General features: G+C 34.5%; 1 protein-coding gene across 14 annotated transcripts in view; it reads left to right on the plus strand.

The window, feature by feature from the left end:
• The window catches only part of GPHN (gephyrin), a 620,043-nt gene that overhangs the window by 378,631 nt on the left and 214,183 nt on the right, over window positions 1-27,229 (plus strand). For 8 of the 14 annotated variants that reach the window (XM_077909682.1, XM_077909670.1, XM_077909673.1 and 5 more), the window contains 3 exons: window positions 6,942-7,008; window positions 12,937-13,209; window positions 14,725-14,832. In XM_077909682.1, coding sequence (XP_077765808.1) covers window positions 6,942-7,008; window positions 12,937-13,209; window positions 14,725-14,832 — 448 coding nt within the window. The remainder of the gene's footprint in view (window positions 1-6,941; window positions 7,009-12,936; window positions 13,210-14,724; window positions 14,833-27,229) is intronic. The other 6 variants (XM_077909675.1, XM_077909677.1, XM_077909680.1 and 3 more) reach the window with 1 other exon arrangement.

The raw sequence follows: 27,229 nt of genomic DNA on the forward strand, positions 1-27,229 counted from the left end.
AGGAGGTTTCACAATCCTGGACTTCAGAATATACTACAGATTATAGCAATCAAAACAAATGTGGTACTGAGACAAAAACAGACACCTAGATCAATGGAACAGAATTAGAGGGCCCAGAAATAAAGCCATGCTTTTGTGTCAATTTGTCTACAACAAAGGAGGCAATAATATACAATGGGTAAAAGCATATTCTCTTTAACAAATGGTATTGGAAAAACTGAACAACTACACTGAAAACTCAAAACTATTAGAATCCTAAAGAGCTTCATAAGATGATGAGTGTGGGACCTCGCCCCCATAGTTTGTGATTCAGTAGATCAAAAGCAGTGAGGAGAGGAGAGGGGCAGTATGAGAGATTTTGCATGTCTAACAAATCACCAAATGATGATGCATATGTTGCTGGTCCAGAAACTACACTTTGGAAATTACTGCTTAGATGAATCCCAAGAGACACTCAAAGACACATTATAATTAAACTGTCAAAAATTAAAAATAACAATAGAAAAAAATACTTTTTATATACAGGGAACTTTATAAGATACCAGTAGATTTTTTAGCAGAAATTTTGCAGGCCAGAGAGAGTGACACAAAATATGCAAGGAAAGAGAGAGAGACAGAGAGAGAGAGAGAAAAGAAAGAAAGAACCCTGCCAAACAAGAATCCTTTATCCAACAAAGTTGTCCTTCAGAATTGAAGGAGAGAGAAAGAGTTTTCCATACAAGCAAAAGCTAAAGAGTTCAGCACTGCTAGACTGGCCTTACAAGAATTGTCAAAGGGGCTTCTTTCAGCTGAAACAAAAGGGCAATAATTCATAACAGGAAAATAAATGAAAATATAAATCTCATTCATAAAAGCAAATATGTAGTTGAATTTAGAATAGTCTAATGTAATTGTGGTGGGTTGATCCCTTTTATATCTAATGTGAAAATTAAAAGACAAAAGTATTGGAGCACTTGGGGGGCTCAGACAGTTAAGCATCTGCCTTCGGCTCAGGTCATGATCCCAGGGTCCTGGAATTGAGCCCTGCTGAGGAGGGAGCCTGCTTCTCCTTCTCCCTCTGCCTTCCACACCACTCCCCCTGCTTGTGCTCACTCGCTCCCTCCCTCTCTTCTCTCTCTCAAGTAAATAAGCAAAATCTTTTTAAAAAGAAATATTAAAAATAATTCTAACAACTATAGTAACTTGTTAATGAATATACAAGTTAGGGATGCCTGGGTGGTTCAGCAGTTGAACTTCTGCCTTCGGCTCAGGGCATGATCTGGAGTCCCGGGATTGAGTCCCACATCGGGCTCTCTGCATGGAGCCTGCTTCTCCCTCTGCCTGTGTCTCTGTCTCTCTCTGTGTCTCTCATGAATAAATAAATAAAATCTTTTTAAAAAATAAAAGAACATACAAGTTAAAAAGATGTAAATTGTGACATCAAAAAACAAAACATGGTGGAGGGAGTAAAAATACAGAATTTTGGAATGTGTTCAAACTTAGGTCGTTATTAACTTAAATCAGCCGTTATAGATATGTGTTATGTAAGCCTCATGGTAACCATAAAGCAAAAATTGATAGGAGACACACAAAAGATAAACAGAAAGGAATCCAAACACACCATTACAGAAAGCCATCAAATTACAAAAGAAGGGAGCAAGAGAAGAATCAAAGGTATTACAAGACAACCAGAAAACAATTTACAAAATTATACCAAGTCCACACCTATTAATAATTTCTTTAAATGTAAATGGACTAAGGTCTCCAAAACAGAGTGTTTAAGGGATAATAAAAACAAGGCTCCACTATATGGTGCCTACAGGAGATTCACTTCAGATATAAGGACACATGTATATTGAAAATGAAAGGAGGGAAAAAAAATTTTCAAATGGAAAACCAAAGAAAGCTGGGGTACTATGCTTATATCAAACAAAATAGACTTCAAGAAAAAGGCTGAAATAAGATACAAAAGGAAGTCATTGTATAATAATAAAGGGGTCATTCCAACAAGAGGATATAACAGGGCAGCCCCGGTGGTGCAACAGTTTGGCGCTGCCTGCAGCCTGGAGTGTGATCCTGGAGACCCGGGATCGAGTCCCACATCGGGCTCCCTGCATAGAGCCTGCTTCTCCCTCTGTCTGTGTCTCTGCCCCTCTCTCTGTGCCTATGAATAAATAAATAAAATCTTTAAAAAGAAAAAGAAAGAGGATATAACATTTGTTAATACTTAAGCACTAAACATAAGAGCAACCTAAATATGTAAAGCAAATATTAACAGACCTAAAGGGAAAAATATCAATGCAATAATAGTAGGAGATTTCAGTACCCCACTTTCATCAATGAATAGATCATCCAAACAAAAAATCAATAAGAAAACATTGAACTTAAATGACACTTTACATCAAATAGACTTAACAGACACTTCTAGAACTTTTCTTCCAAAAGTGGCAGAGTATACATTCTTCTCAAACACACTTGGTCCATTCTCCATGATATGTATCATGACATCATGGTATATAATAGATCATATATTAGTCCACAATGCAATTTTTAATAAATTTAATTAGATTTAAATCATATCAACTATCGTTTCTAGAAATGAAACTAGAAATCAGTTACAAGAAGAAAACTGGAAAAATCACAAATATATGGAGATTCAACCAATGGGTGAAAAAACAAATCAAAAGCAAAATCAAGAAACATCTTGGGAAAAATGAAAATGGCAATATAGCATACTTAAAACCTAAGAGATGAAGCAAAAGCAATCTAAGAGGGAAGTTCATAGCAATAAATACCAACAACTTTAGGCCATAACTAAACTTTATAGCTCAAGTTACTAAAGCCCATGGTTATTAGAAGGAAGGAGATAAAGAACAGAGCAGAAACAAAGGTAGTAGAGACTTAAAAAACAACAGAAAATATCAATGACATAAAGAGCTGATACTTTGAAAAGATTAAAAAATGGATTCACAAAAAAATAATAAAAGAGGACTCAACTAAATAAAATCATTTATAAAAGAGGAAACATTAGAATTGATGCTACAGAAATACAGAGGTCATAAGACACTACTGTGATCAATTCTATAAGACATGGATAAATTCCTAGAAACATACAATTTTCCATGACTTAGTCATGAAATAGAAAATCTGAGCAGACCAATTACCAGTAGGAAAATTGAATCAGTCATTTGAAACCTTCAGATATAAGGACACATGTATATTGAAAATGAAAGGAGGAAAAAAAAATTTTCAAATGGAAAACCAAAGAAAGCTGGGGTTCACTGACCCAATTCAATGACCATATGGCTTCACTAGTGAATTTTATGAAACCATTAAAGTAGAATTAATACTAATCTTTCTCAGACTCTTCCAAAATATAGAAGAGGAGGGAACACTTCCAAACTCATTTTATAAGATCAGCATTACCCTGATAGCAAAACCAGAGAAGAAAACTACAGGAAAAGAAAAATACAGGTCAATATCCCTAATGAATAAATGTAAAATTCCTCAACAAAAATTAGTGAACTGAGTACAACAGTACATTAAAAGAACCATGATGAAGTAGGATTTTTCCCCCAGGGTTACAATGATTTATCAACCACAGATCAATTGATGTGATAGACCACAATAACAAAATAAAGCATAAAAAGAAAATCACATAATCCTCTCAACAGATGCAGAAAAAGCATTTGAAAAATTTAACATCCATTCATGATGAAAACTCTCAACAATATGGATATAGAAGAAAGGTACCTGAATACAATAATGTACATGGCAAGTCCACAGCTAACATCATACTCAATGCTGAAAAACTGAAAGCTTTCTCTCTAAGATCGGAACAAAACAAGGATGCCTACTCTCACCATTTTTATTCAACCATAGCACCGGAAGTCCTAGCCAGAGCAATTTGGCAAGAAAAAAAATAAAGTCATCCAAATCAGAAAAGAAATAAAACTATCTATTTGCAGATTGCATGCTTCTATATGTAAAAAAAAAAAAAACCTAAGGATTCCACCAAAATAAACTATTAAAACTAATAAACCAATTAGTAAAGTTGCAGGATACAAAACCAATATATAAAAATCAGTTGCATTTCTATGCACTAATATTGAGAGAAATTAAGAAAATCCCATTAATAATTGCATCAAAAAGAATATAATACCTAGGAATAAAATTAACCAAGGATGTGAAAATCTTACACACTGAAAACTGCAAGACATTGAAAAAAAAAAAGGAAGACACAAATAAATAGATATTTCATGGTCATGGATTAAAATAATTAATATTGTTATAATGTCCATTTTGCCTAAAGCAATCTACAGATCCAGTACAATTCCTATCAAAATTCCAATGGCATTTTTTACAGAAATAGAACATTCATTCCTAATGAAAACACAGAGGACCCCAAATGTTCAGAGCATCTTGAGAAAAGTGAACAGAACTGAAGACATCACACTTCCTGATCAAATTTATTACAAAGCTGTAGTAATCAAAGCAATATGGTACTGGCATAAAAACAGAAGATCAGTGGAACAAAATAGAGTAGCCATAAATAAACCCACGCATATATGGTCAATCGAACTTACAACAAGGAAACAAAGAATATACAATGGGGAAAGGATATTTGTCTTCAATAAATAGAGGGAAAACTGGACAGTTACATGAACAAGAATGAAATAGGACCACTGTCTTAAACTATAGAAAAAACTCAATATAAAGACTTGAATGTAAGACTACTTAAAACCATAGAGCTCCTGGAATAAAACATAGAGAATAAGCTTCTAGACATAATTCTTGGCAGTGTTTTTCTGGATTTGACTCCAAAAGCAAGGGCAACAAAAGCAAAAATAAATGGGACTATGTCATTCTAAAAACCTGTGCAACCAAGGAAGTCATCAACAAAATGAAAAGGCAACCTATGGAATGGAAGAAAATATTCACAAATTATATATCTGATAAGAAGTTATTATCCAAAACATATAAAGAACTCATAAAACTCAGTAGAAAAAAATCCAATAAAAAAAATGAGCAAAGAATCTAAATAGACATTTTTCCAAATAATAAGACATCTAAATGGCAAACAGGTACATGAAAAGATGCTTAATATCACTAATCATCAGGGAAATGGAAATCAAAATCACAACGGGATACCACTTTACATTTGTTAGAATGGCTATTACAAAAAGATGAGATAAGACGTAAAGTTAGTGGGAATGTAAATTGGTTCAGCCACTATGAAACGCCACTATTTCAAAAGATTTTGAAAGTTGCTCAAAAATTTAAAAATAGAACCACTACATGATCCAGCATTTCCATCTGGTACCTACCAAAAGAAATGAAATCACTATCTTGGAAAGGTGTCTGCACCCCCATGTTCATTGTAGAATTATTTGTAATAGCCAAGACATGGAACAACCTATATTTACTGACAGATGAATGGATAAAGAAATTGTGGTATGCATGTACAATGGAATATTACTGAACCATAAAAATAAAGGTTATTCTGCCACTTGCACCAACATAGATGGACCTGAGTGCATTATGTGAAGTAAAATAAGTTAGAGAAAGATAAACACTTTATAATCTCACATATATGAGATAAATAAATCTTGAGGATGTAATGTCAGTATGGTTACTATAGTTAATACTGCTGTATTGTATATTTGAAAGTTTCTAAGAAAGTAGATTATGAGAGCTCTCTTTACAAGAAAAAATACTTAGTAGCTGTGTAGTGATGGATATTAACGAAACTTACTGTGGTAATCTTTTCACAATATATACACAAGGGACACCTGGGTGGCTCAGTGGTTGAGCATCTGCCTTTGGCTCAGGGCATGATCCCAGGGTTCTGGGATCAAATCCCACATGGGGCTCACCACAGGGAGCCTGCTTCTTCCTCTGCTTATGTGTCTGCCTTTGTGTGTCTCTCATGAATAAATAAATAAAATCTTTAAATATACATATGTGTGTATCACATCATTTTTTACATCTAAAATTAATGCAATGTTATTTGTCAATTATATCTCAATTTAAAAGAATATGGAAATTTTAAAATAAATAGCTATTGACTCTTTGTGAATAGGACACAAGAAAAAACAATAAAATGTAAGACAATTTTAGATTATTTCACAGTGAATGTAGTTAAAGAGTAAACTCATTTTCCCCTCAAACTTCTGTTTTGGGGAAAGATTCTTACATGACTTTTAAAATCTGTTGTAAAATTTTAGAAATAAACTAATCTATTGTTTTCAGATGATGAAAATGAGATGTTACCAGGTAAAGTAACCCAGCCAATTATTGGCAGAGCATGATTCCAACTCTTATATGAAATCCAGGCCTTCAACTCTTGAATCCTAACTTCCAGTGCTTTTCCATTGTTTATGTTTCTTATCTAGTTACTTAGCTTAAAAGTGGCTTGGAAATTTACAGTGATCTCTGAAAGTCCTTTCTACTTTAACTTGCCCATGTTTTTCAATTGATCCATCAGCAGCTGAGTTCCCAACTGCCATTCATTTGTGAGAAACTTTATTTTACTTTAAGACTTACACCCTTTTCTAAGAAACAAGAGCACCAATGTGAGTCTCACTTCTTGAGTGCTTTTTGTGTTAGACTTTTGAACATAAATATTTCTGTGCTAAACATTTTTAACACATTTCTCTTATTGAAATCTTAGAATTGTGTGAGATATAAAGAATGTTAGAGAAAGAAGATATTTTGGCCATTATTTCTTTAAATTGGCTAATTTATTCTGATTTTATGTTCAGTACATTTTTCCAATCTATCACACTATTATTGTAAAAACTTCAGCCAAAGGGCCCAATTTGTATAGCAATTGGTGAATCTCTAGTTGTGATAATTTTTTCTAAAACAGTTGTTCACAATGATTGAACTTGTTCTTAAATGTATTTAAACCAATCATTCCCTGCAATTTAGTATTCATCCATTTTCTCTTTCCTTTTCAGGCCTGTATGTGGAATCAGAGGGAAAACTCTCATAATTAACCTGCCAGGTAGCAAGAAAGGATCTCAGGTAAGCAACCTTGAAATTTATATGATTTAGTGTCAAGTTTTAGCCAACTTCAAAAGTTAGCCCACAAAAAACTTGGAGCACTCCATGAGACTGCCCTCACTTCTGACACCAGTTGCAATTCAGTGCATTCCCAAAACCTCCCTCAGTTGCAATAATTCACTAAAAAGACTCACCAAAAGATATGGTGATAGATATACTGACGGTTATGGTTTATGACACAGAAAAGATACACATTAAAAGTAACCAAGAGTAGAAGACAGGTACCGAATGCAGACCTTCTGTTATCCTCTCCCTGTAGAATCATGAATGCATTACTCTCTTGGCATCAGTGTATAACAGCACAGGAAGTATTGCCAATCAGGAAAGCTCCAAGCCTTTGGTGTTTAGAGTTTTACTGGGGCTCATCATGTACTACCCATAATGCTGACCTTTAGTCTCTAGCCCTTTCCAAAGGTTAGACTATTTCCTTTAGTCTCCAGCATCTTCCAGAGGCAAAATTGATAAAAAATGCCCAAAGCCCTTTTCATAAATCACACTGTTACAATGTCTGGTGGCCAAAGTTCCCAGGTAACAAAGACACTCCTGTCACATCCCAGTAACTGAGCGCAAAAGCCAGACTCTCGTGGGGTAAAGTTAATTCATTACACAAGCTACTTCCTGGCTTTTGGCCAAGGCTCTCTCACAGAAAAATGATTGTATTTTTCTGGCTGGGCATCTATTATGTACTATAGCATTTATATTACAGATATAGCAACATTATCAGTGTGAATATGTCTGAGATTTGGAGAAGCCAGTGTGGGATAGGGATAAATTTAAGAAATAGCTAATTTATCCTCTAAAACCTTTACACACATTTCATATTTTTTGCTAATATATTAATTTTTTACCTTGATCTGCTACTGTTTGTATCCTATGATACACTTGCTCAGAACTGTTTACCACAGACATTAGCTGTCCTGTTCAGGCCAGTCATTTTCTATTGGTATTACATTTTGAGGGGGATTTAACTCAATTTCCCAATACATATGACTATCAATGTCAGTATTTATAATCTTATTAGCAATGCCAGTATTATAACATTTCACAGTGAAGTTGTAGATATAACTTGAAATAGGAGTTAAAAGATAACTGGCACACTACTGGAGTTCTATACAGACATTAACAGTTAGCCTAGCCTATTATCATATCATATGATCAAAATGTCTCCCAGAGCTATGCTACTTAGGTTTACAGGCTTGTCAGGTTCCCAAAGCAGTAGTCTCAGCAACATACAGCTTTAACCTTTCTGGCATATGTTATAACTGAGCTAAGAAACAATATCCTCTCTTGTTCTAAGGATTTTAAGTTACCTATATATTGGTTCTCCTTCATTGCATAACCCATTTATTCATTCCTTTACCTCCAGCTACCATTCCTCCTTCTCTTCATTTATACTCAGACTTTTCCTCTTAAAATCTCTTAATGTGACTGTTGATTTGGCCACTGTGCTGGTCCAGATTTCCACCAGTAATACTCATTTAACAAGTGCCACCAACTTTTCCTTTTCCAATCATACAAGATAGGGTTTCATAAGTACAGAACTAGTGAGCAATCTCAAACACCAGTCAATATAACTGCATTCAGTATCAATCCCAATTTGGCCAGATGGAGTCAGGCATAATCTACCCCATCAGGCCCTTAGGAACTCTGACATAAAGGTTTAAAGGTACAGTTAATAGTTTCTGCTTAAGAATCATCCTGCTTCTGGCATGCACAGTTGCAGCCCTGATCCTAGTGCAACAGCATCAGGTAAAAAAAAAAAAAAAAAAAAAAAAAAAGACTTTGATGTGATGTGATGAAAGAAAAAGTATAGTCCTAAGAAAAAAGTGTAGTCAGACCAGCATCTGCCCCAGTCAACTCTTCCCTAGAAGAGTTGAGGACTATATGTATTTATTTAGTAGGGACCCTGTTTTCGCCTCCCTCATGTTGAATGTGACCACACACTGATGAGAGCATATAAGCCATGTTCTCCTTTTTTAGACAACAAATGTTTCCATAGCCCATTCCAATTTTCTATCAAATCATTGCTCTGTATATGAAAGTGTGTACCTTGGTCTAAAAAAATGGGACTGCAGTCATTGGTACAATATTTTCTGTTCTAGTCCTTTTATAGTACACTGAGTATTTGCATCTGCCATTGGGTAAGCAAAGCCCAGTCCGGAGTAAATGTATATTCCTGTTAGGATTCATTTGTAGCCTCAAGGGACTAGCAGCACCAGTCCAACTTGCTAGCTATGTGCAGGACTTTCCCCTATGGAATCTGCTGCCTAACTTTCTGCTGTCTGTCTTTTTTGTTAGCAGACAGAACAGTTCTCATGGGCATTTTGTGCCTCAGAGGCTGCAAGAAGACTTATCGATTCAACCTATATCTGCATTGTTACAGTCCCCCATTGCCAACTCATCTCATGGACCCACGTGCCATGTCAAGCATGCATACTGGGATATCTGCTCACCAGTTCCAATTAGCTTCCAATTCTGAACGGGGGTTCTTCTGACAGGCATTGATGTATCTTATTTTAATATACCCCTTATATTCCCAGAGTGATTTCCATAGGCCATGCCCCATACAAGCATCCATTTAATAGTCAAATTTTCCTTTGTCCTTCTGCCTGACCATATTGCCAGGTCACTGGACACTTCCTATGAGTTGGTTAAAACCCAAACATAAGGGCAAACATCATGCAGTTCAGCCTATCGAGCTGATTTGTTTTTACCTTCTTCAATCAGAGTGGCGGCCTTCCAATCAGGATGCTGTCCCTTCACCTTGGAATTGCCATCCATAAATCAAGCAGCTCTTTGTTGATCAATAGAAAGCTGTTTATAGGGCACCGCCCAAGTGGCCCAAGTGGCCATAGGATCCAGCAGCTCCTCAGGTGGTTCCGAAGTCGGCCCTAGGTGAAAAGAGGCTACCTGCTCGTGAGTACCTCCTTGCATTCTCCTGGTAGCATGATCCTATATGCACCATTTCCATTTTATTATGGAACTCTCCTGGGCATTGCCTTCTCCATTAGAGCATTTCTCTGATATTGCCCAAAACATTATGGATATTTCAGGTTTCAAGATTATTTTATGTTCTTCAGTCATAAGGGCAGTCTCAATTAAAGTCCAATAGCAAGCTAGTAATTGTCTCTCAAATGGGAAATTTCTGGCCCAAAGTCCCAGCAGTTGTTGCTATGTGGCACTCACAGATTTTTTCCAGAAACCCAATTTGCCCTTCACACAGGGCTGTTGTACAGCATATTAATGACCTATGTGTAGACTCAGGCAATCTTATTTGTTCCCCCTTAGTATGTACATTATATATTGGTGGAAGAGCAGATTTATATGCTTTCTGTTTTACAATACTAGGTAGAGGAAGAATTATCCAGTCAAACACAATATCCATCCCCATAATACATTCAGGTGTAAAGGAGACTGACCACTTCATATAAAGTTCACTGTCCAGACATTCTAATTGTCATCCCAACTGTAATTCTATCAACTGTTATATCCCTGTATGCTTCCAATCTAACTGTACCTCTCATTAGAACTTCAAGAGGTAAAAGAAAAAAAAAAAAAAGAAAGAAAGAAAGAACTTCAAGAGGTATTAGAATGATAGTACATGGTGGGTCCCATGTTGAGGAATCCCAGAAAAGTATCTTCTCCATCCCATGACCATTCTGTCCATTTATGTGTATATGTATGGCCTTGGATTTCTAAACCTGGGTTGGACCAAGGAATTTTCAGACTCCTTTGTCAGGCCTTCTCTTGATTAGATTATGGGACCATCACTTAAGGTGATTCAAGGTGGTTTCTTTTAGTTATCTTTGCCTCCTAGCTTTTAAAATTCCTTCAAACTAGGATAAATAGATTGTTTAGGACCCTTAATGATTGGGAGACCATTGCTCCCATAATGTTGCTACATTAACACCTTTCTTTTGCCCACAACAGTGCTCACTTTATTCATCCACTTCTTAGTAATCATTTAAATACTTCTGCCCTGATAGGACAAGTCCCTTGAATCTCTCATTTCTCTTTCCCCACTGTTTTATGAATAAGTCTAACTTTATTTACTTTGTATTGCTTCAGCATAACACTTTTCTTTGGAAGCAGCTCAGGAGCTAGCAGCTATATGTTAAATCAGCCAAAATCTAAGCTTGGTGTAGCCTCAGGATATACCCCAGCATTCTTCCTTTTGTTTAGCTAGTGCAAATAGCAATCACCAAAAGATGGTAAATTTACCTTATTTTTTTATGCATCCAATGACACAACTCCTTAAAAATTAGATCTTTCATTTCAAAATTCTAATGCTAACTTTTATCTCCAGTAACTAATCACAGCACAGCTATAATTCCATACTGTAAGTGATCCTGTGTTTATCCAGGCTCTACAGATTCATCATCCCCACCCTCTTCATTTCTTTGCCCAGATCATGTTTCATGATCACATGAGTCAGGATCTTTCTAGTGAGTCGCACTTCTAACACCAACTGTAAGGAGTTCGGGCTAACTGCAAAAGTTAGCCAACTGCAAAAGTTAGCCAACTATAAACTTGGAGCACTCCATAAGACTTCCCTCATTTCTGATACCAATTTACAATTCAGTGGGTTTCTAAAATCACCCTCAATTTTAATAATTAACTAGAAGGACTCACAAAACTCACTGAAAGCTGCTATACTCACAGTTATGGTGTATTGCAGGGAAAGAATACAGACTGAAATCAATCAAGAGAAGTAGTACATAGGGCAAATCCTAAGAGATACCAAACAAGGAACTTCGGTCATCCTCTCCCATGGAGCCACGGACCACATTACCTCTTCTTGGCCATAAAGGAGACAATACACACAGAGTATCACTAACTAGGCACACTCACCTTTGCCTTTGATGTCCAGAGTTCTTATTAGGACTGATCACATATTACCCACATGGTTGACCTTTAGTCTAACCATCCCAGAGGGGAAATTTATGCCTTTAGTCTCCATTCCTTCCAGAGGCAAAACTAATATCATGTTTCCCAAAGTCCTCATAATAATCCTTATTGTTAGATTGTCCAGTGGCCAAATCTCCCAGGCAAACAAAGACACTCCTCTTAGGCAAGACCAGAAACTAGAGTTCACTTCCCAAAAGCTGAAAGTAAAGGCAGAGCTCTAGGTCGAGATTAAATTCTTTGCTATATAATCTTTATCACTAAAATGATTGAGCCATACAAAGAGAAGTCAAAAGATTAGGTACCCTTACTAATTCCCATAATCCTCTGTAAATTTTAAGATACTTCTCTACATCTTAAATTTTAAGGTAAGTTACTATAAATGTAAAAGAAAAAGGCCTTTTCCCAAACACATTCCCCAAACATCTGGCCTGTGTTCTGAATTTAAAGTTCTCACCTATTCTCTTTTGCTAACACATTATAGGTAATGATGGGCACTTGAGCAGGAAACTATATTGATTTTTAGGCAGTGCTCTGTACAAACATATCTATTTTTACATATTGCACAATGTTACCTAGCTGTACTTTATGATAATAATCAGAACTTTGGCTCTATGAATAAAATAAATCAGTCCTCAATATGTTTGTTAATTCTAGTGTTCTGCTCTAACTAGGAAGATAAAAACTGTTTCCTGCCTTTTCCATAATGCATCTTTGAAACCCAAAGTTGTATAGAAATTTTACTATAAAAAAAATATTGTAAAAGTATGTAGTTTTCCAGTTTACAGGGAATACTATGTACTGTATTTACTTCATATTTCACACTGCAAAGATAATATTTTCAATATGATTCATTCTTATAGAATGAATAGCAGAGATAGATGGAGAGATAGATACAAAATCACAAATAAGCTTGATTGTTACCATTTTATATGCCTATAAAAGTACTTTATCTTCATTTCTTTTTCTTCCTCTTGCATACAGGAATGCTTTCAGTTTATACTGCCAGCTCTACCTCATGCCATTGACCTTTTACGTGATGCCATTGTAAAAGTAAAGGAAGTGCATGATGAACTTGAAGATTTACCTTCCCCACCACCACCTCTTTCCCCTCCTCCCACAACTAGCCCCCATAAACAGACAGAAGACAAAGGGGTTCAATGTGAGGAAGAGGAAGAAGAGAAGAAAGACAGTGGTGTTGCTTCAACAGAAGACAGTTCTTCATCACATATAACTGCAGCAGCCATTGCTGCCAAGGTAAGCTTGCTGACTGAGACCCAAAGATCCAAAGGAACCATAGGTAAATGTACTGACTTCATCCCTCTTTCCATCCCATTTTTTCATAAACTCAGTACCTCTTCAGGGCATCCTTTAAAAAGAACCAGGATATTCATGATGCTCCACAGCTATGTTCCCTTCATAATATAGAGTCCTTGAAAGCATTAAACTTTATTCTCAGTTCTGAGACATTAAAGATACTGCTATTACCTATTGAAGTAATAGGCAAATAGATAAAATATGAGATTTAAGAGTTCTTTGGAAATGTCATTTTTGTTGTCATATTAAATATACAATGTTTATATTTAAAACACAAAATATTCACATTCATAAAGGAACAGCAAACTAAAGGTAAGAGAACTTACATTGATTCAAAAAATTAGTTCAGAAAGATTAGTATTTTTTTTAAAGACAAGATTTTTCAGCAATTAACACTTATTTAAATGTTTCTTGACCTAAATTATCCTAGTGGTATAGAGAGGAAATAGATATAATGTATTTGCATCTTTTATTCAATAAAGTAATAAATATTATTAGAATATTACCAAAGTATTATAGATTCTCTTTGGACAATTTTGGCAGTAAATAGAGTACCACAAGGTAATTGCATAAATTTAGTCATCTTAGTCATAGAACATCATTTACATTATTATGCATACCTAGTATAATCCACCCAGTATGCTTTAAAATCTTCAGAAAATAACGTATCACTTCTGGGAATAATGATTGTTCATTGATCAAAAGTACAATATTGAAAACCTAAACTTATTCTATAAAGGGATTCCTAGAGTTATCATCTTGATATATTGACTATGAGCATAGCTTGAGGCAGTTTTTGACAACACATAGATTAGAAAGGATCATAGAGATCTTTTTAAGGTGTCCATTTAGACAACCAGTAGGTAGTTCTTTCACCGAAGACCAAATGATTTTGTCTCCAGATCTGTTCTGTTATCCATTAAGTCCTTACTTAAGGCTAGTAAGTATTTAAGTTGTATGTGATTTTTTGCCTTGTTTTGTTTTGTTTTGTTTTTATGGAACTGATTGGTTAAATAGGCATATTTTTAAATCATTATATCTTCTTACTCTTTTATTATTAATTAAAAGAGTAAAAAGTACCATCAATTTCAACCTTAAGAAAAAGCTTACAACATTTGAAGGCTAATAAGTATTTAAGTTGTATGTGATTTTTGTCTTGTTTTGTTTTATTTTGTTTTTATGGAACTGATTGGTTAAATAGGTACTTTTTAAATCATTAAATCTTCTTACTCTTTTATTATTAATTAAAAGAGTAAAATTTACCATCAATTTCAATCTTAAGAAAAAGCTTACGACGTTTGAGGTCTAACTGGATATTGTCATTCTACATTTGAAAATTTTGGACATTTCATCGTTTCATTTCATTCATCACCCTTTTCCTTTCCAGTCATTTTGCTTGTATAGTTTCATGTTTTCCTGTCACTATATTCATAGTTGTTATGTGTTGTGCATTAGAAGCATCCATTCTACACCAGTCCAGCTGTTATCATGGCACACGGTGAGCAGCCCATTCCTGGTCTCATCAATTATTCCCATCATGCAACAGGCAGTGCAGATGAACGGGTAAGACAATAGGCTTTTGCTTTGATGGTTTTGCAAGCATACCGTCTACCTCCTATCCTTGGAGATAGGCTATAACATATTATGGAAGATATGCTTTATTCTGAAGGATCTTCAGCATGCTTTTTTTCAGTGTGAGTGCCATTGAGCATAACCAAGGAACTTAATTAATAGAGTTTCTCCTGTGCCTGAAATACTCTAATATCATCAAGATTCTGTCATATGTGACAGTGAGCTTTTATCACAGGACTTCAAGAAATTCATTGCTTGGAAGGTATTTTTTTCTTTCCACAATTTTATCACATACCTTTAGATTAATTACCTAGCTTAATTAAGATAAGCTGGTAAAAGGATCACTTTAAGCTTTAAAATATAAACAAATTGGTCAGACTCATTTAATTTCTATTAACTTTTCATTTTGCCTCATGAGTTTTCATCATCTTCTCTTTTCCTTCAATATAGTCTCAGTGAAACCATTTAGAGAGTTGAGTCTTGATATAGTTTCTGAGATTATGAATCTTTAGATAAAAACTTGTAAGGATACATATCACTTGTTTTAGTCACTGGCTGAATGATAGTTTGTAAAAAGTTCCAGGTTAGAAAAGATTAAACTGATAAGTATACTGACTAAACAGTAATAATTTAGACAATGGATGCCAAAAAATCTCAGTCCTTAATATGGATATAAAATGAGAGGCAATGGGGTGCCTGCGTGGCTCAGTTGATTAAGCTTCTGCTTTCAGCTCAGGTCATGATTCCCAGACTCCTGAGATCAAGCCCCACATCAGACTCTGCTCAAAAGAGTCTGCTTTTCCCTCTTCCTCTGCCCCTGCTCCTGCTCTCTCTGTCTCTGACTCTCTCTCATCTACTCTCTCTTATAAAAAAATAAAATCTTTAAAATAAAATAAAGTGAGAGGCAAAAAGAAGAAAAAGAAACAAGTGAAATTTGGCTTAAAATCCTTAGAGAGATCCAATTTAAAAATGTACAAAAGATATGAGTAGACATTTCTCTAAAGACATCCAGATGGCCAACAGACACATGAAAAGATGATCAACATCATTCATCATTAGGGGAATCCAAGTCAAAACTACAATGAGATATCACCTCACACCTATCAGTATGGTTAAAATCAATAACACAAGAAACAAGAAGTCTTGACAAGGATGTGGAGAAATAGGAACCCTCATACACTATTGGTGGGAATGTAAACTGGTACAGCCACTCTGTAAGGCAATATGGAGGTTTCTCAAAAAGCTAAAAATAGAATTACCCTACAATCCAGGATTGTGCTACTGAGTATTTACCCCCAAACTACAAAAACACTAATTCAAAGGGAGACATGCACCGCTATGTTTATATTTATAGCAGCATTATTTACAATAGCCAAATAATGGAAGCAGCCCAGATGTCCATCAATTGATGAATGTATAAAGACGATGTGGTATGTGTACACACACACACACATACACACACACACACACACACACACACGGAATATTATTTAGTCATGATAAAGAATGACATCTTGCCATTTGCAATGATATGGATGGAGCTAGAGAATATAATGTTAAGCGAAATAAGTTAGATAAATACCATATAATTTCATTCACATGTGGAATTGGAAACAAAACAAATGAGCAAAGGAAAAAAAAGAGTTCAATTGGCTTTTGGGATTTACCTATGATTGCAACAATAAGATACCTGTGGGCTTAGCAAGTGCTTACAAATAAGCTCCTTCAGCAATGTGGTTTACCTGGTCCTATCAGTTGAATTCATTTGGTGTCTTGGTAGATGGTCTCTGAAACTGTTAATAATTTTTGAAGGTAAAATCATAACTTTATTACCAATACTAAATGAATACATATCCAAGGTGTTATTTCATACATTAATTATTGAGGGAACCAGAAAGGTATTACAACTGCTTCACAGGAAAGTTCAAACACAAATATATAAGCACTAAGAACATGAAAATGAATTTACAAATAGATGCAACATTTAGGAGGCGCCTGGGTGGGTGGCTTAGTTGGTTGAGCATCTGCCTTCAGCTCAGGTCATGATCCCAGGGTTCTGAATTCGACCCTTACATCAGGCTCCCTGCTCTTCAGGGAGCCTGCCTCTCCTTCTGCTTCTCTCTCTCTCTCTCTGTCTCTCTCTGTCTCATAAATAAATTTTTTTAAATCTTTCAAAAAAAGATGCAACATTTAGTCATTATCTGCAAAGCAGATAATGCAAAGCAGCCCATTGCACTTCTATTGGACAAAAGAATCATTTGGATACAAACCATTTGTACATTACTATCAGTTTTTTGCAAGTTGGAGTTGTAAAATATCTGAAAGACAATAGACAGTGAAGATAATCCAGAATGGTCCCCTACACAGGACACCTGATACTTTTTGTCTCGATAAAATTTTTCCGGTCATATGAAAGGAATACAAAGTGCATGGATGTTTTCAAAACACAAGTAAAATTTTTGCCTAAAATGTCCATGTGCTTTTAAAAAAAAAAATGTTGATTTTCTCAAAATGTGAATTTAAAAAGTCAAGAAGTTTCTGTAACACTACTGTAGTTGTTAGTTAAAGGATGACTTGGTAGGATGCCAATTGTTTTTTCCTAGCATTGACCTTTGAGTAATATTGTAGCCCGATTATGTGTGTATGTATTGAGAAATAGTAGTAATTATTTGACCTAATAAATAGATGTTCTTACAAGTTTTTCATGAAGCTAACTAACTATTATTATCAGTAAAATAAGTAAGAAGCCTTATTAAAATAAGCTACAAAGACCTTTTTCAAATATGGGAAGCAATATGCATTGTACCTTACAAAACAGCATTAACTTTGGCATCAGATATTTTTAGTTCTGTCAGCTCTATGACATTGGGGTAGTACTTTTTTATTTCTAAGCTGCAGTCTTCTCTAAAATAGGAATAACAATAATACCAACTTTGTTACTACTTAATGTCTAAGTTATGGATATTCACATAGGAAAATGGATATAAAAGCACTTAACACAGTATCTGTATAAAAGTAAATATTTGTTATTTTAGGAGGTTGATCACCTCACTGATTCTAACTCAACTTTCAGATAATACTTATACAATTCTCCATTCATACTTCCTCTTTCTTTGCCCGATTGAACAATCCTTTCTTTCTCCTTATTCAACGTTTAGGCATCCTATAAGGCCTAACTCTGTGGTTATTACATTTTTATAAGTTGTTACCTCCTTTGGAAATGTAGTTAATGCCACTGCCCCTCTCTAAAGGCTCATACACACAATTGTTGAGTTTAGTTGCAAGGCCTATCCCTTAGTTTAAGTATTCTTGTGCCACAAGAAACAACAGATGTTGGCAAGGATATGGAGAAAAGGGAACCTTCCTGCACTAATGATGGGAATTCAAACTGGTTCAGCCACTCTGGAAAACAGTATGGAGGTTCCTCAAAAAGTTAAAAATAGAACTGCTGTACAATCCAGCAAATGCTTTACTAGGTATTTATCCAAAGAATTTAGCAATATTGATTTAAAGTTATACTTGCACCCCAGTCTTTAAAGCAGCAATTATCTACAATAGCCAAACTACGGAAACAGCCCAAGTTTCCATTGGCTAATGAATGGATCAAGAAATATACATACACACACACACATATAATGGACTATAACCCATAAAAAAAAAAAGAATGAAATCTTGCCATTTTCAATGACATGGATGGAGCTAGAGAGTATAATGCTAAACTAAATAAGTCAGTCAGAGAAAGACAAATACCCATATGATTTCACTCATATGTGGAGTTTAAGAAACAAAACAAATGAGCAAAGGGGAGAAAAAAAGAGAGAGGCAAACCAAGAACAGATTCTTAACTATAAAAAACAAACTGATGGTTAACAAAGGGGAGGTAAGTGGGGGGATGGAGGAAATAGGGGGTGGGATTAAGAAGTGCACTTATGAGGAACATTGAGTGCTATATGGAAGTGTTGAATCACTGTCTTGTACATCTGAAATGAATGTTACACTGTATATTAGCTAACCAGAATTTAAATAAAAATTAAAAATTAAAAAAAAATTTTTAAATGTATTGTGCTAGGTAAAGTCCAGTCTCCTCCCTAAAGCCTTTCATAAATCCAATCTCTATTTATCTTTCCTTTCATTTTGTATTATATTCATTCACCAAATATTTCTTTTGACACTAATATGTATATAAATATCACTTTGCTCGATGCCGTGAGTTTTTAAATGATTATATATGATTTGAACCCTCCCCTTGAGGAACTTACAGTGTAATACAGAAAATATATTCTAAAATGAACTAATTTTATAAGTTTATCATAACAGTATTCTTGTGAGATGCAAAACTTGTCTTATTATTCCAGATTTTATTCTACGAAATCCTATGAGACTTATCAATGTCTATTTTGAAGTTACTTGGCATGATAAATTCCCAGGAAACAATCTGGTCTAATCCACCATCATCTTTCATCTCAGTTATTTCAGTGACTAGTCTTATCAGTTCTACTTTAGCCTCTCTTCAGTTTGCTCTTCCTCTCAAAGCCAGAGTCTGTTTTTTACAACACAAAGTAAATCATGTCACTTTTTTTTTCATGTCACTTTTCTACTTGAAACCTTCAATGGATTCTTCTACATGTTCTGCTAGATTCTACATGATCTGGCTCCCATCCCCAGCTTTTCTAGGCCTTTTCTTTTTTTTTTTTTTTTTAATTTTTATTTATTTATGGTAGTCAGAGAGAGAAAGAGAGAGAGAGAGGCAGAGACATAGGCAGAGGGAGAAGCAGGCTCCATGCACCCGGAGCCCGACGTGGGATTCGATCCCGGGTCTCCAGGATCGCGCCCTGGGCCAAAGGCAGGCGCTAAACCGCTGCACCACCCAGGGATCCCTTCTAGGCCTTTTCTTACCATTCCTCTCCCTTTCTTCATTGCTCACTAACCTTCATCAAGCTTTTTCTTGCATTAGGCAATATGCTGTCCCCTAAAAGGGGACCTAAAATGTCCCCTAAATGGGGACCTCTTAACCCCATTCTTTGCCTGATTGACTTCTATTTATTCTTTCTGTCCCAGTATAAGTATTTGTCTCTCATAGAAAGACCTTGATCTGTCTCCTCCAGTCTAAATTGTTTGCAGTTACTCTCCTATAGCATCTTGTTCTTTTTCTTTATAGCACTTATTACAATTTAAAATTATATACTTATTCATGGGTTTGAAATTTATATATGTAGACTGCAAGGTCCATGAAGAACAAGGATCACATCTCTTAGTTTATATGATCGATATACCCAACATTTGGCACATATTATACACTGTGTAAATATTTGTTAAATATGTTCCATGAAAAATTATGATATATCATCTATCTCTAAAGAATAGATGTCCATTAACTACGTTTATAAGATAGATGAAAAAATGAAGATATATTTAGTAATGCCCATGATGTATAGGGACTCTTCTATGAAAAGACAATAATCATACTCTTTCCCTATAGTAAACCAATATATTAAGTGACCATAGTAATAATGATGAGATAATTTTTGAAAGCCAACTAGACAGCAGATACTATTCTAAGTGGTTTATATAAACCATCAGAAATTGATACCAAAATGCAGGTATAGGCAAGATTATACCTTCTATTTTCCTGGAAGGCAAGTATATATGGCAAAACAAATTTTAATAAGGATTCTGATTAATACCATTGAGAACAACAAAAATTCTGAATAATTTTAAACAATAGGAGAATAATTTTAATAAGTATAAATAGTCCTTGTAAAGAAACAAACTCATGAATATGTGAAGTTTTACATTTTAAGGAACATTTGTTATACCTCATTGTTCACTGTCTAGACAAAATCATAAAGTGTGACTTTTCTTTATATATATGTATGAATCAAATTCTTATGGATTTTTTATCATTAATTTTAATCTAAATTCAGGTCTTTACATATCTGTTCCTTTTTTGTATTAATGTCTACTTTTTATTTTATTTTTTGTTTCAAGTTTTTATTTAAATTTTAGTTAATATATAGTATAATATTGGTTTCAGGAGTAGAATTTAGTGATTCATTACTTGCATATAACACCATTGCTCATCACAAGTGCCCTCCTTAATAGTATCACCCATTTAACCCATCCCTTGCCCGCCTTCCCTCCAGTAATTCTAAGTGTATTCTCTCTAGTTAAGAGTCCTTATGGTTTGCCTCCATCTCTTTTTTGTTCTCCCTTCTTCTGTATTCATCTGTTTTGTTTCTTAAATTCCACGTGAGTAAAATCATATGGTATTTGTCTTTGACTTGTTTCATTTAGCCTAATATACTCTAGCTCCATCCACATCATTGCAAATGGCAAGATTCATTTTTTCGGATGGCTGAGTAATATTCCATTGTATATATATTCCACATTCTCTTTATCCATTCATCAGTTAATGGACACATAGACTCTTTGCATAATTTGGCTGTCATTGATAATGCTGCTATAAACATTGGGAAGCATGTGTCAATTCGAATCAGTATTTTTGTACCTTGGGAAAATACCTAGTAGTGCAATTACTGGGTCATAGGGTAAGTTCTGTTTTTAACTTTTTGAGGAACCTCTATACCGTTTTCTAGAGTGGCTGCACCACTTTGCATTACCACTAACTGTTCACATTTATTTTTGTTTTGCTGCATTTATCTGATCAGTCTAGCGTAAGGAGATTTTTTTTTAAATTGGTATCTGCTATTTAGTATATTACCTGTCATTTGTAGCTCTGTTACCTGTATATATGTTAATCACTCTTTTATTGAAGTCACTGGTAGAACCTTTTTTTAGGACAGGCCATTTCACATGCTACCAGAAACCCTACTGGTTATGATTGCTTAACCAGCTAACAGGTATTTCTCTTCTAGCCAATCAAAACAAACTTTCTTTGTCTGTCTTGTCCACAGGAGTTTTATGAATGACTTGTCAAATACCTTACTAAACTCAGGATACACTTGTTTGACAGTTCCGTTATTAAGCAAAATTTTGTGACAATCATACCCTCTAAAGGATCAATATTAGAAGCTCTGGAAAAGATACATGATACATATTTTTTTAATCCTTTTAGGTATTCATATTTTTAATCTATTTCTATTATCTAGTTCAGATCTTGTATTGCATACTTGGGTATCTAGTTAGATTTTCAGAAAATACAGCCTACCTTTTAGGTCTTTAAAAAGAGAAGTTACTACAAAAGGGCACATATGATGGAACTAAACACCAACCTGGACAATGACTCTAAAAGCATTATCACTGAGACTGAAAACTGTTGCTATGGAAGCTCTACACATGTCTGCTTTCGGATACTAGTTCCAATTATTATACACTTGGTCACTGCCTACCCAAAATTAAATCCAAATATCATAGAACTCTTCTATTGCATTAGTCTTCCAACTTTTCTGTAAATTTAAACATTTTTTCAAAGCAAATATAGTAAGTGGTAAAAATAATGATTCAAAGGAGAATTGTATGTTCATTTATTAATTTTCTTGGCATCAAAACACAAACTTATGTGTTTATTTTATTGGTATTCTTACTGGCATTTCAAAAGACCATGGAGTTCTAAAAGAGATGTGATAATTTGGTTATGTATTCTGATTTTGATATTATAACTCTGTTTCTTCTTTTAGAAGTATTCACCCAATGAGTCAAGTTAGCTTTAGGAACAAAAAGCAACATAGATGAAAGAATTAGCACAGTTCCTTTAAAAAAGTATGCATTCTCATTACAATTTCCCTTGATGGGTAAAATTCTGTTGTTTAATAATTCACAGTTGAAATTACATTGCATATCTACAGAATGTTTTGAGATCAACTGAGACAAATTGTTTTCTCAGTTTCTATGCTATCAGTTACATAAGACAATAAAAATACAGATTAGTTCTCTTAAAGTAGGAATGTTGCTTGTAAGTGATTTGGGATTTCTTCTTCTCATTGGTGCTTATGTTACCCACTACAAATTCTGCTTATTTAGGTGGATCCTCACTACTCCTTGACAAGCCTCGGGTTCATTTCTTATTGAATCCTTTATACATGTTGACAAATTGCAATTTTCAGATCTTTACCTTTCTCACCTCTTCCTTTTCCCTATTCTCTTATCTTGCTTTTTAATGTATTAAAATAAAGACCATCAAGGGTAAACATCTGTCCTTTCTGCTTAAACTATTTTTGAGTTAATTCTTTCTTCCATTCCTTCTATCTCAAACAGAACTTATAGTTCTTAAAAGTTAGCTTTTGCTTCTGCTTCTTTATTATAAAGAAAATAATTATTAAGTATCAACTGTGTACAAGACATTGTGTTCATTCTTTTACTTCTCCCTAATTGTTGAGTACAGATACCACTTCTTAATTTTGAAACAATCACTCTCATGATTTTTATTACTAAAAATGTTTGTATTGGGGCACCTGAGTGGTTCAGTTAGTTAAGCATCCAACTCGTAATACCATCTCGGGTCATGATCTTATGGGTCATAGGATCAAGCTCCCCATTGGGCTCCAGGCTCAGTGGGGCATCTGCTTGAGATTCTTTTCCCTCTGCCCCTCGCCCCATTCACATATTCCCTCTCTCTTTCTCTCTCTTGCTCGCTCTCAAATAAATAAATATTTTACAAAATGTTTATAATTGTACAAGTAATACCTGAATATGTTCTCCTTATTGAAAAATAAAAATGAAAAAGAAATAAAATTAAAATGAATCAAAAAGATTAACACCTATTTGAGTTACCCTCTCATTTTTTCTCATTTGATTTCACAGTGCCCTAGAAATAAACACTTTAATTAGAGGATTATCTTTTAAAACTTTTTTATACTTTTCTATACAAACATAGTAAACACAATCCTACCAGTTCCTAAGTGGTGAGTGTGTGTGTTTAATTAAAAAGGAAGAAATAGGGATCCCTGGGTGGCTCAGTGGTTTCGCGCCTGCGTTTGGCCCAGGGCACGATCCTGGAGTCCCAGGATCGAGTCCCACATCGGGCTCCCTGCATGGAGCCTGCTTCTCCCTCTCCCTCCGCCTGTGTCTCTGCCTCTCTCTCTCTCTCTGTGTCTATCATAAATAAATAAATAAAAATAAATCTTAAAAAAAATAAAAATAAAAAAATAAAAATAAAAAAGAAGAAATAAATTTGATAAGCTGCTTCTAAAATTTATATAGAATGGATATGCAAAGGCCAATAATAACCAAGATATTCTTGAATAAGGAAAAGAACCAAGTGGAAAGACCTGTTCTATAAATATCAAGACTTAAAATGATATAATTAAAACATTGCATTATTGATGCAAGAATTAACAGACCAGTGGAACAGAATATAAGCCCAAAAACCACCAATGTACATGTGGACAGTTGGTATATGATAGAGTTTTACCACATACTCATGGAAAAAGTCTTTTTTCAATAAATGATGCTGGGACCATAGTTTGTCCATATAAAATTTAAAAAATGAAGTTGATTTGTCTATCTCATAGAGTATATAAAAATCAATTCTAAGTTTAATGGAGACCTAAATATGAAAGGCAAAATGTAAAGCTTCTATAGAATGATATAGGACAACATTTTCATTATACTGGGGTAGGGAAGGATTCCTTTTAAAACTTAATTGAAGTAAAATTCATGTAACATAAAATTCACCATTTAACCATTTAAAATACAGTTCAGTGGCTTTTAGTACATTCACAGTGTTGTGCAACATCACCTCTATCTCATTCCAGAATATTTTCTTACCCACCAAAAAACACCATATCAATTAAGCATAATCCCTTTCCCTACCTTCTGGCAACTGCTAATTTACTTTCTGTCTCTATGCTTTTGACCCCTCTGGACATTACAGAAAAATGGAATCATACAATATGTGGCTTTTTATATCTAGCTGCTTTTGCTTAACAACATGTTTCCAAGGTTCATCTGTATTGTCGCATGTATCAGTACTCCTTGTATGGCTGCACAATACTCCATTGTGTAGGTATGCCACATGTTGTTTTGTCATTGGTCAATTGATGGACACTTGGGATGGTTCCACTCTTTGGTTATTAAAATAATACTGGTATGAACATCTGTGTTCAAATTTTGGTTTAGGGCATCCTGGGTGGCTCAGCGGTTTAGCACCGCCTTCAGCCCAGGGCCTGATCCTGGAGACCTGGGATTGAGTCCCACGTCGGGCTCCCTGCATGGAGCCTGTTTCTCCCTCTGCCTGTGTCTCTACCCGCGCCCCTCTCTCTCTCTCTCTGTGTCTCTCATGAATAAATAAATACAATCTTAAAAAAAAAAAAGAAAGAAAATTTTGGTTTAAACACCATTTTTTTCATTCTCTTGGATATACACCTAGGAGTAAAATTGTTGAATCCTATAATTCTGTTTAACTTTTTGAGGAACCACAAAACTGTTTTCTGTCAAGATATATTATTTTACATACCCAATAGCAATTTATGAGATTTCTAGTTTCTCTACATGCTCAACATTTGTTTTTTTCCTTATTTAAAAAAATGAAACTGTAGTCATTGGGTGTAAAGTGATATCTCATTGTGGTTTTGATTTGTATTTCTCTAATGCTAATTATGCTGAGCATCGTTTATTGCTGCTTATTGGCCATTTGTATATCTTTTTAGAAAAAATGTCTATCCAAATCTTTTGCCTCTTTTAGAAAATGAGGTTTTTAAAGAATTGATTATTTATCTTTTGTTGTTAAATGTTCTTTATATATTCTGGGTACTGGACCACTATGAGATAAGTGATTTGCAAATATTTTCCCCCATTCTGTAGGTTGTCTTTTATGCTTTTCTAGATCATGTCCTTTGATGCACAAAAGTTTTAATTTTTTTAGGTTTTATTTACTTAATTATTGAAACAGAAAGAAAGAGTGTGCAGATGGGGGAAGGGGATAGAGGGAAGGGGAAAAAAGAATCTCAAAAGACTCCATGCTGAGCAAAGCCTGCTGCAGTGCTTAATCTTAGGACCCTGAGAACATGACCTGAGCCTGAATCAAGAGTCAGGTGCTTACCCAACTGAGCCACCCAGGCACCTCAAGTTTTTAATTTTGATGGTCTTATTTGTGTAAATTTTCTTTGTTCCTTTTACATTTGGTATAATGTCTAAGAATCTATTACCAAATGCAAGATAATGCCTTTTATTTATTTTTCTTATTTAATTTCCCTGGCTAGAACTTCCATTACGTCTAGTACAATGTTGAAAAGAAATGGTGAAAGAAGAAATCCTTGATCCTGATCTTAGGAGGGAGTTTTTTGTCTTTTATCATTAAAAATGGGATGTTAACTCTGGATTTTTCATAGATGCCCTTTATCAAACTGGGGAAGTTGCCTTCTATTTGTTTGTGGGTTTTTTTGTGTTTTTATCATGAAAGGGTGTTCAATTATGTCAAATGCTTTTTCTACATCAATTGAGATGATCATGTGGATTTTTTTTCATTCTGTTAATGTATTGATCATATTTCTGATTATACTGATTATATACCTTATGCTGAAACACACACTCATGGAATAAATCCCACTTGTTCGTGGTATGTAATCATTTTAATATGCTGTTGGATTTAATTTCTAGTATTTTATTTAAAATCTTTGCTTCTGTATTCATAAAGAATACTGGTCTATAGTATTCTTTTCCTATGATGTCTGCATTTGTTTTTGGTATCAGGGTAACACTAGTACCATAAAATGAGTTAAGTATTCCCACCTCTTCAGTTTTGTAGAAGAGTTTTTAAAGGATTTGTGTTAACTCTTTTTTAAACATTTGATAGAATATTTTAGTGAGACCATCTGGCCTTGAGTTTTTCCTTGTTGAGACTTTTTTTGATTACTATTTCGTATTGTTCAATGTCTCCTCCAGATTTTTGATTTCTTGTATCAATTTTCATAATTTCTGGATTTATCTGGGTTATTTGATTTTTGGCATACAATTGTTTATAGTATAATTTTTATTTCTGTGAAATCAATAGTAATGTCTTCACTTTTAGTCCTAATTTTAGTAATATGAATTTTCTTTCTTTTTCCCTAGGTAAAGGTTTATCCATTCTGTTGCACTTTCCAAAGAACCAACTTTGGTTTTGTTGATTCAGTGTCTTTTTGTTCTCTATTTTATTTATCTTTGTTATACTTTTTATTAGTTCTTTCTTTCTCTCTGATTTGGGTTTAGTTTGCTCTTATTTTTTTAGTTCTTAGTAGATTAGAGTACTGATTTGAAATCTTTCTTCTTTTTTAAAGTAGATTTTGCAGTTACAAATTTCCCCTCTGAACTACTGTTGCTGCACCTGTAAGTTTCGGTATATTGTGTTTTCATTTCATTCATGTCAAAATGTTATAATTTCCTTTGTTATTTCTTCCTTGACTCATCAGTTAAGAATGTGTTTAATTTCCCTGTATTTGTAAATTTCCCA

Source organism: Canis aureus, chromosome 9 (genome assembly GCF_053574225.1).
Source record: "Canis aureus isolate CA01 chromosome 9, VMU_Caureus_v.1.0, whole genome shotgun sequence".
NCBI lineage: Eukaryota > Metazoa > Chordata > Mammalia > Carnivora > Canidae > Canis > Canis aureus.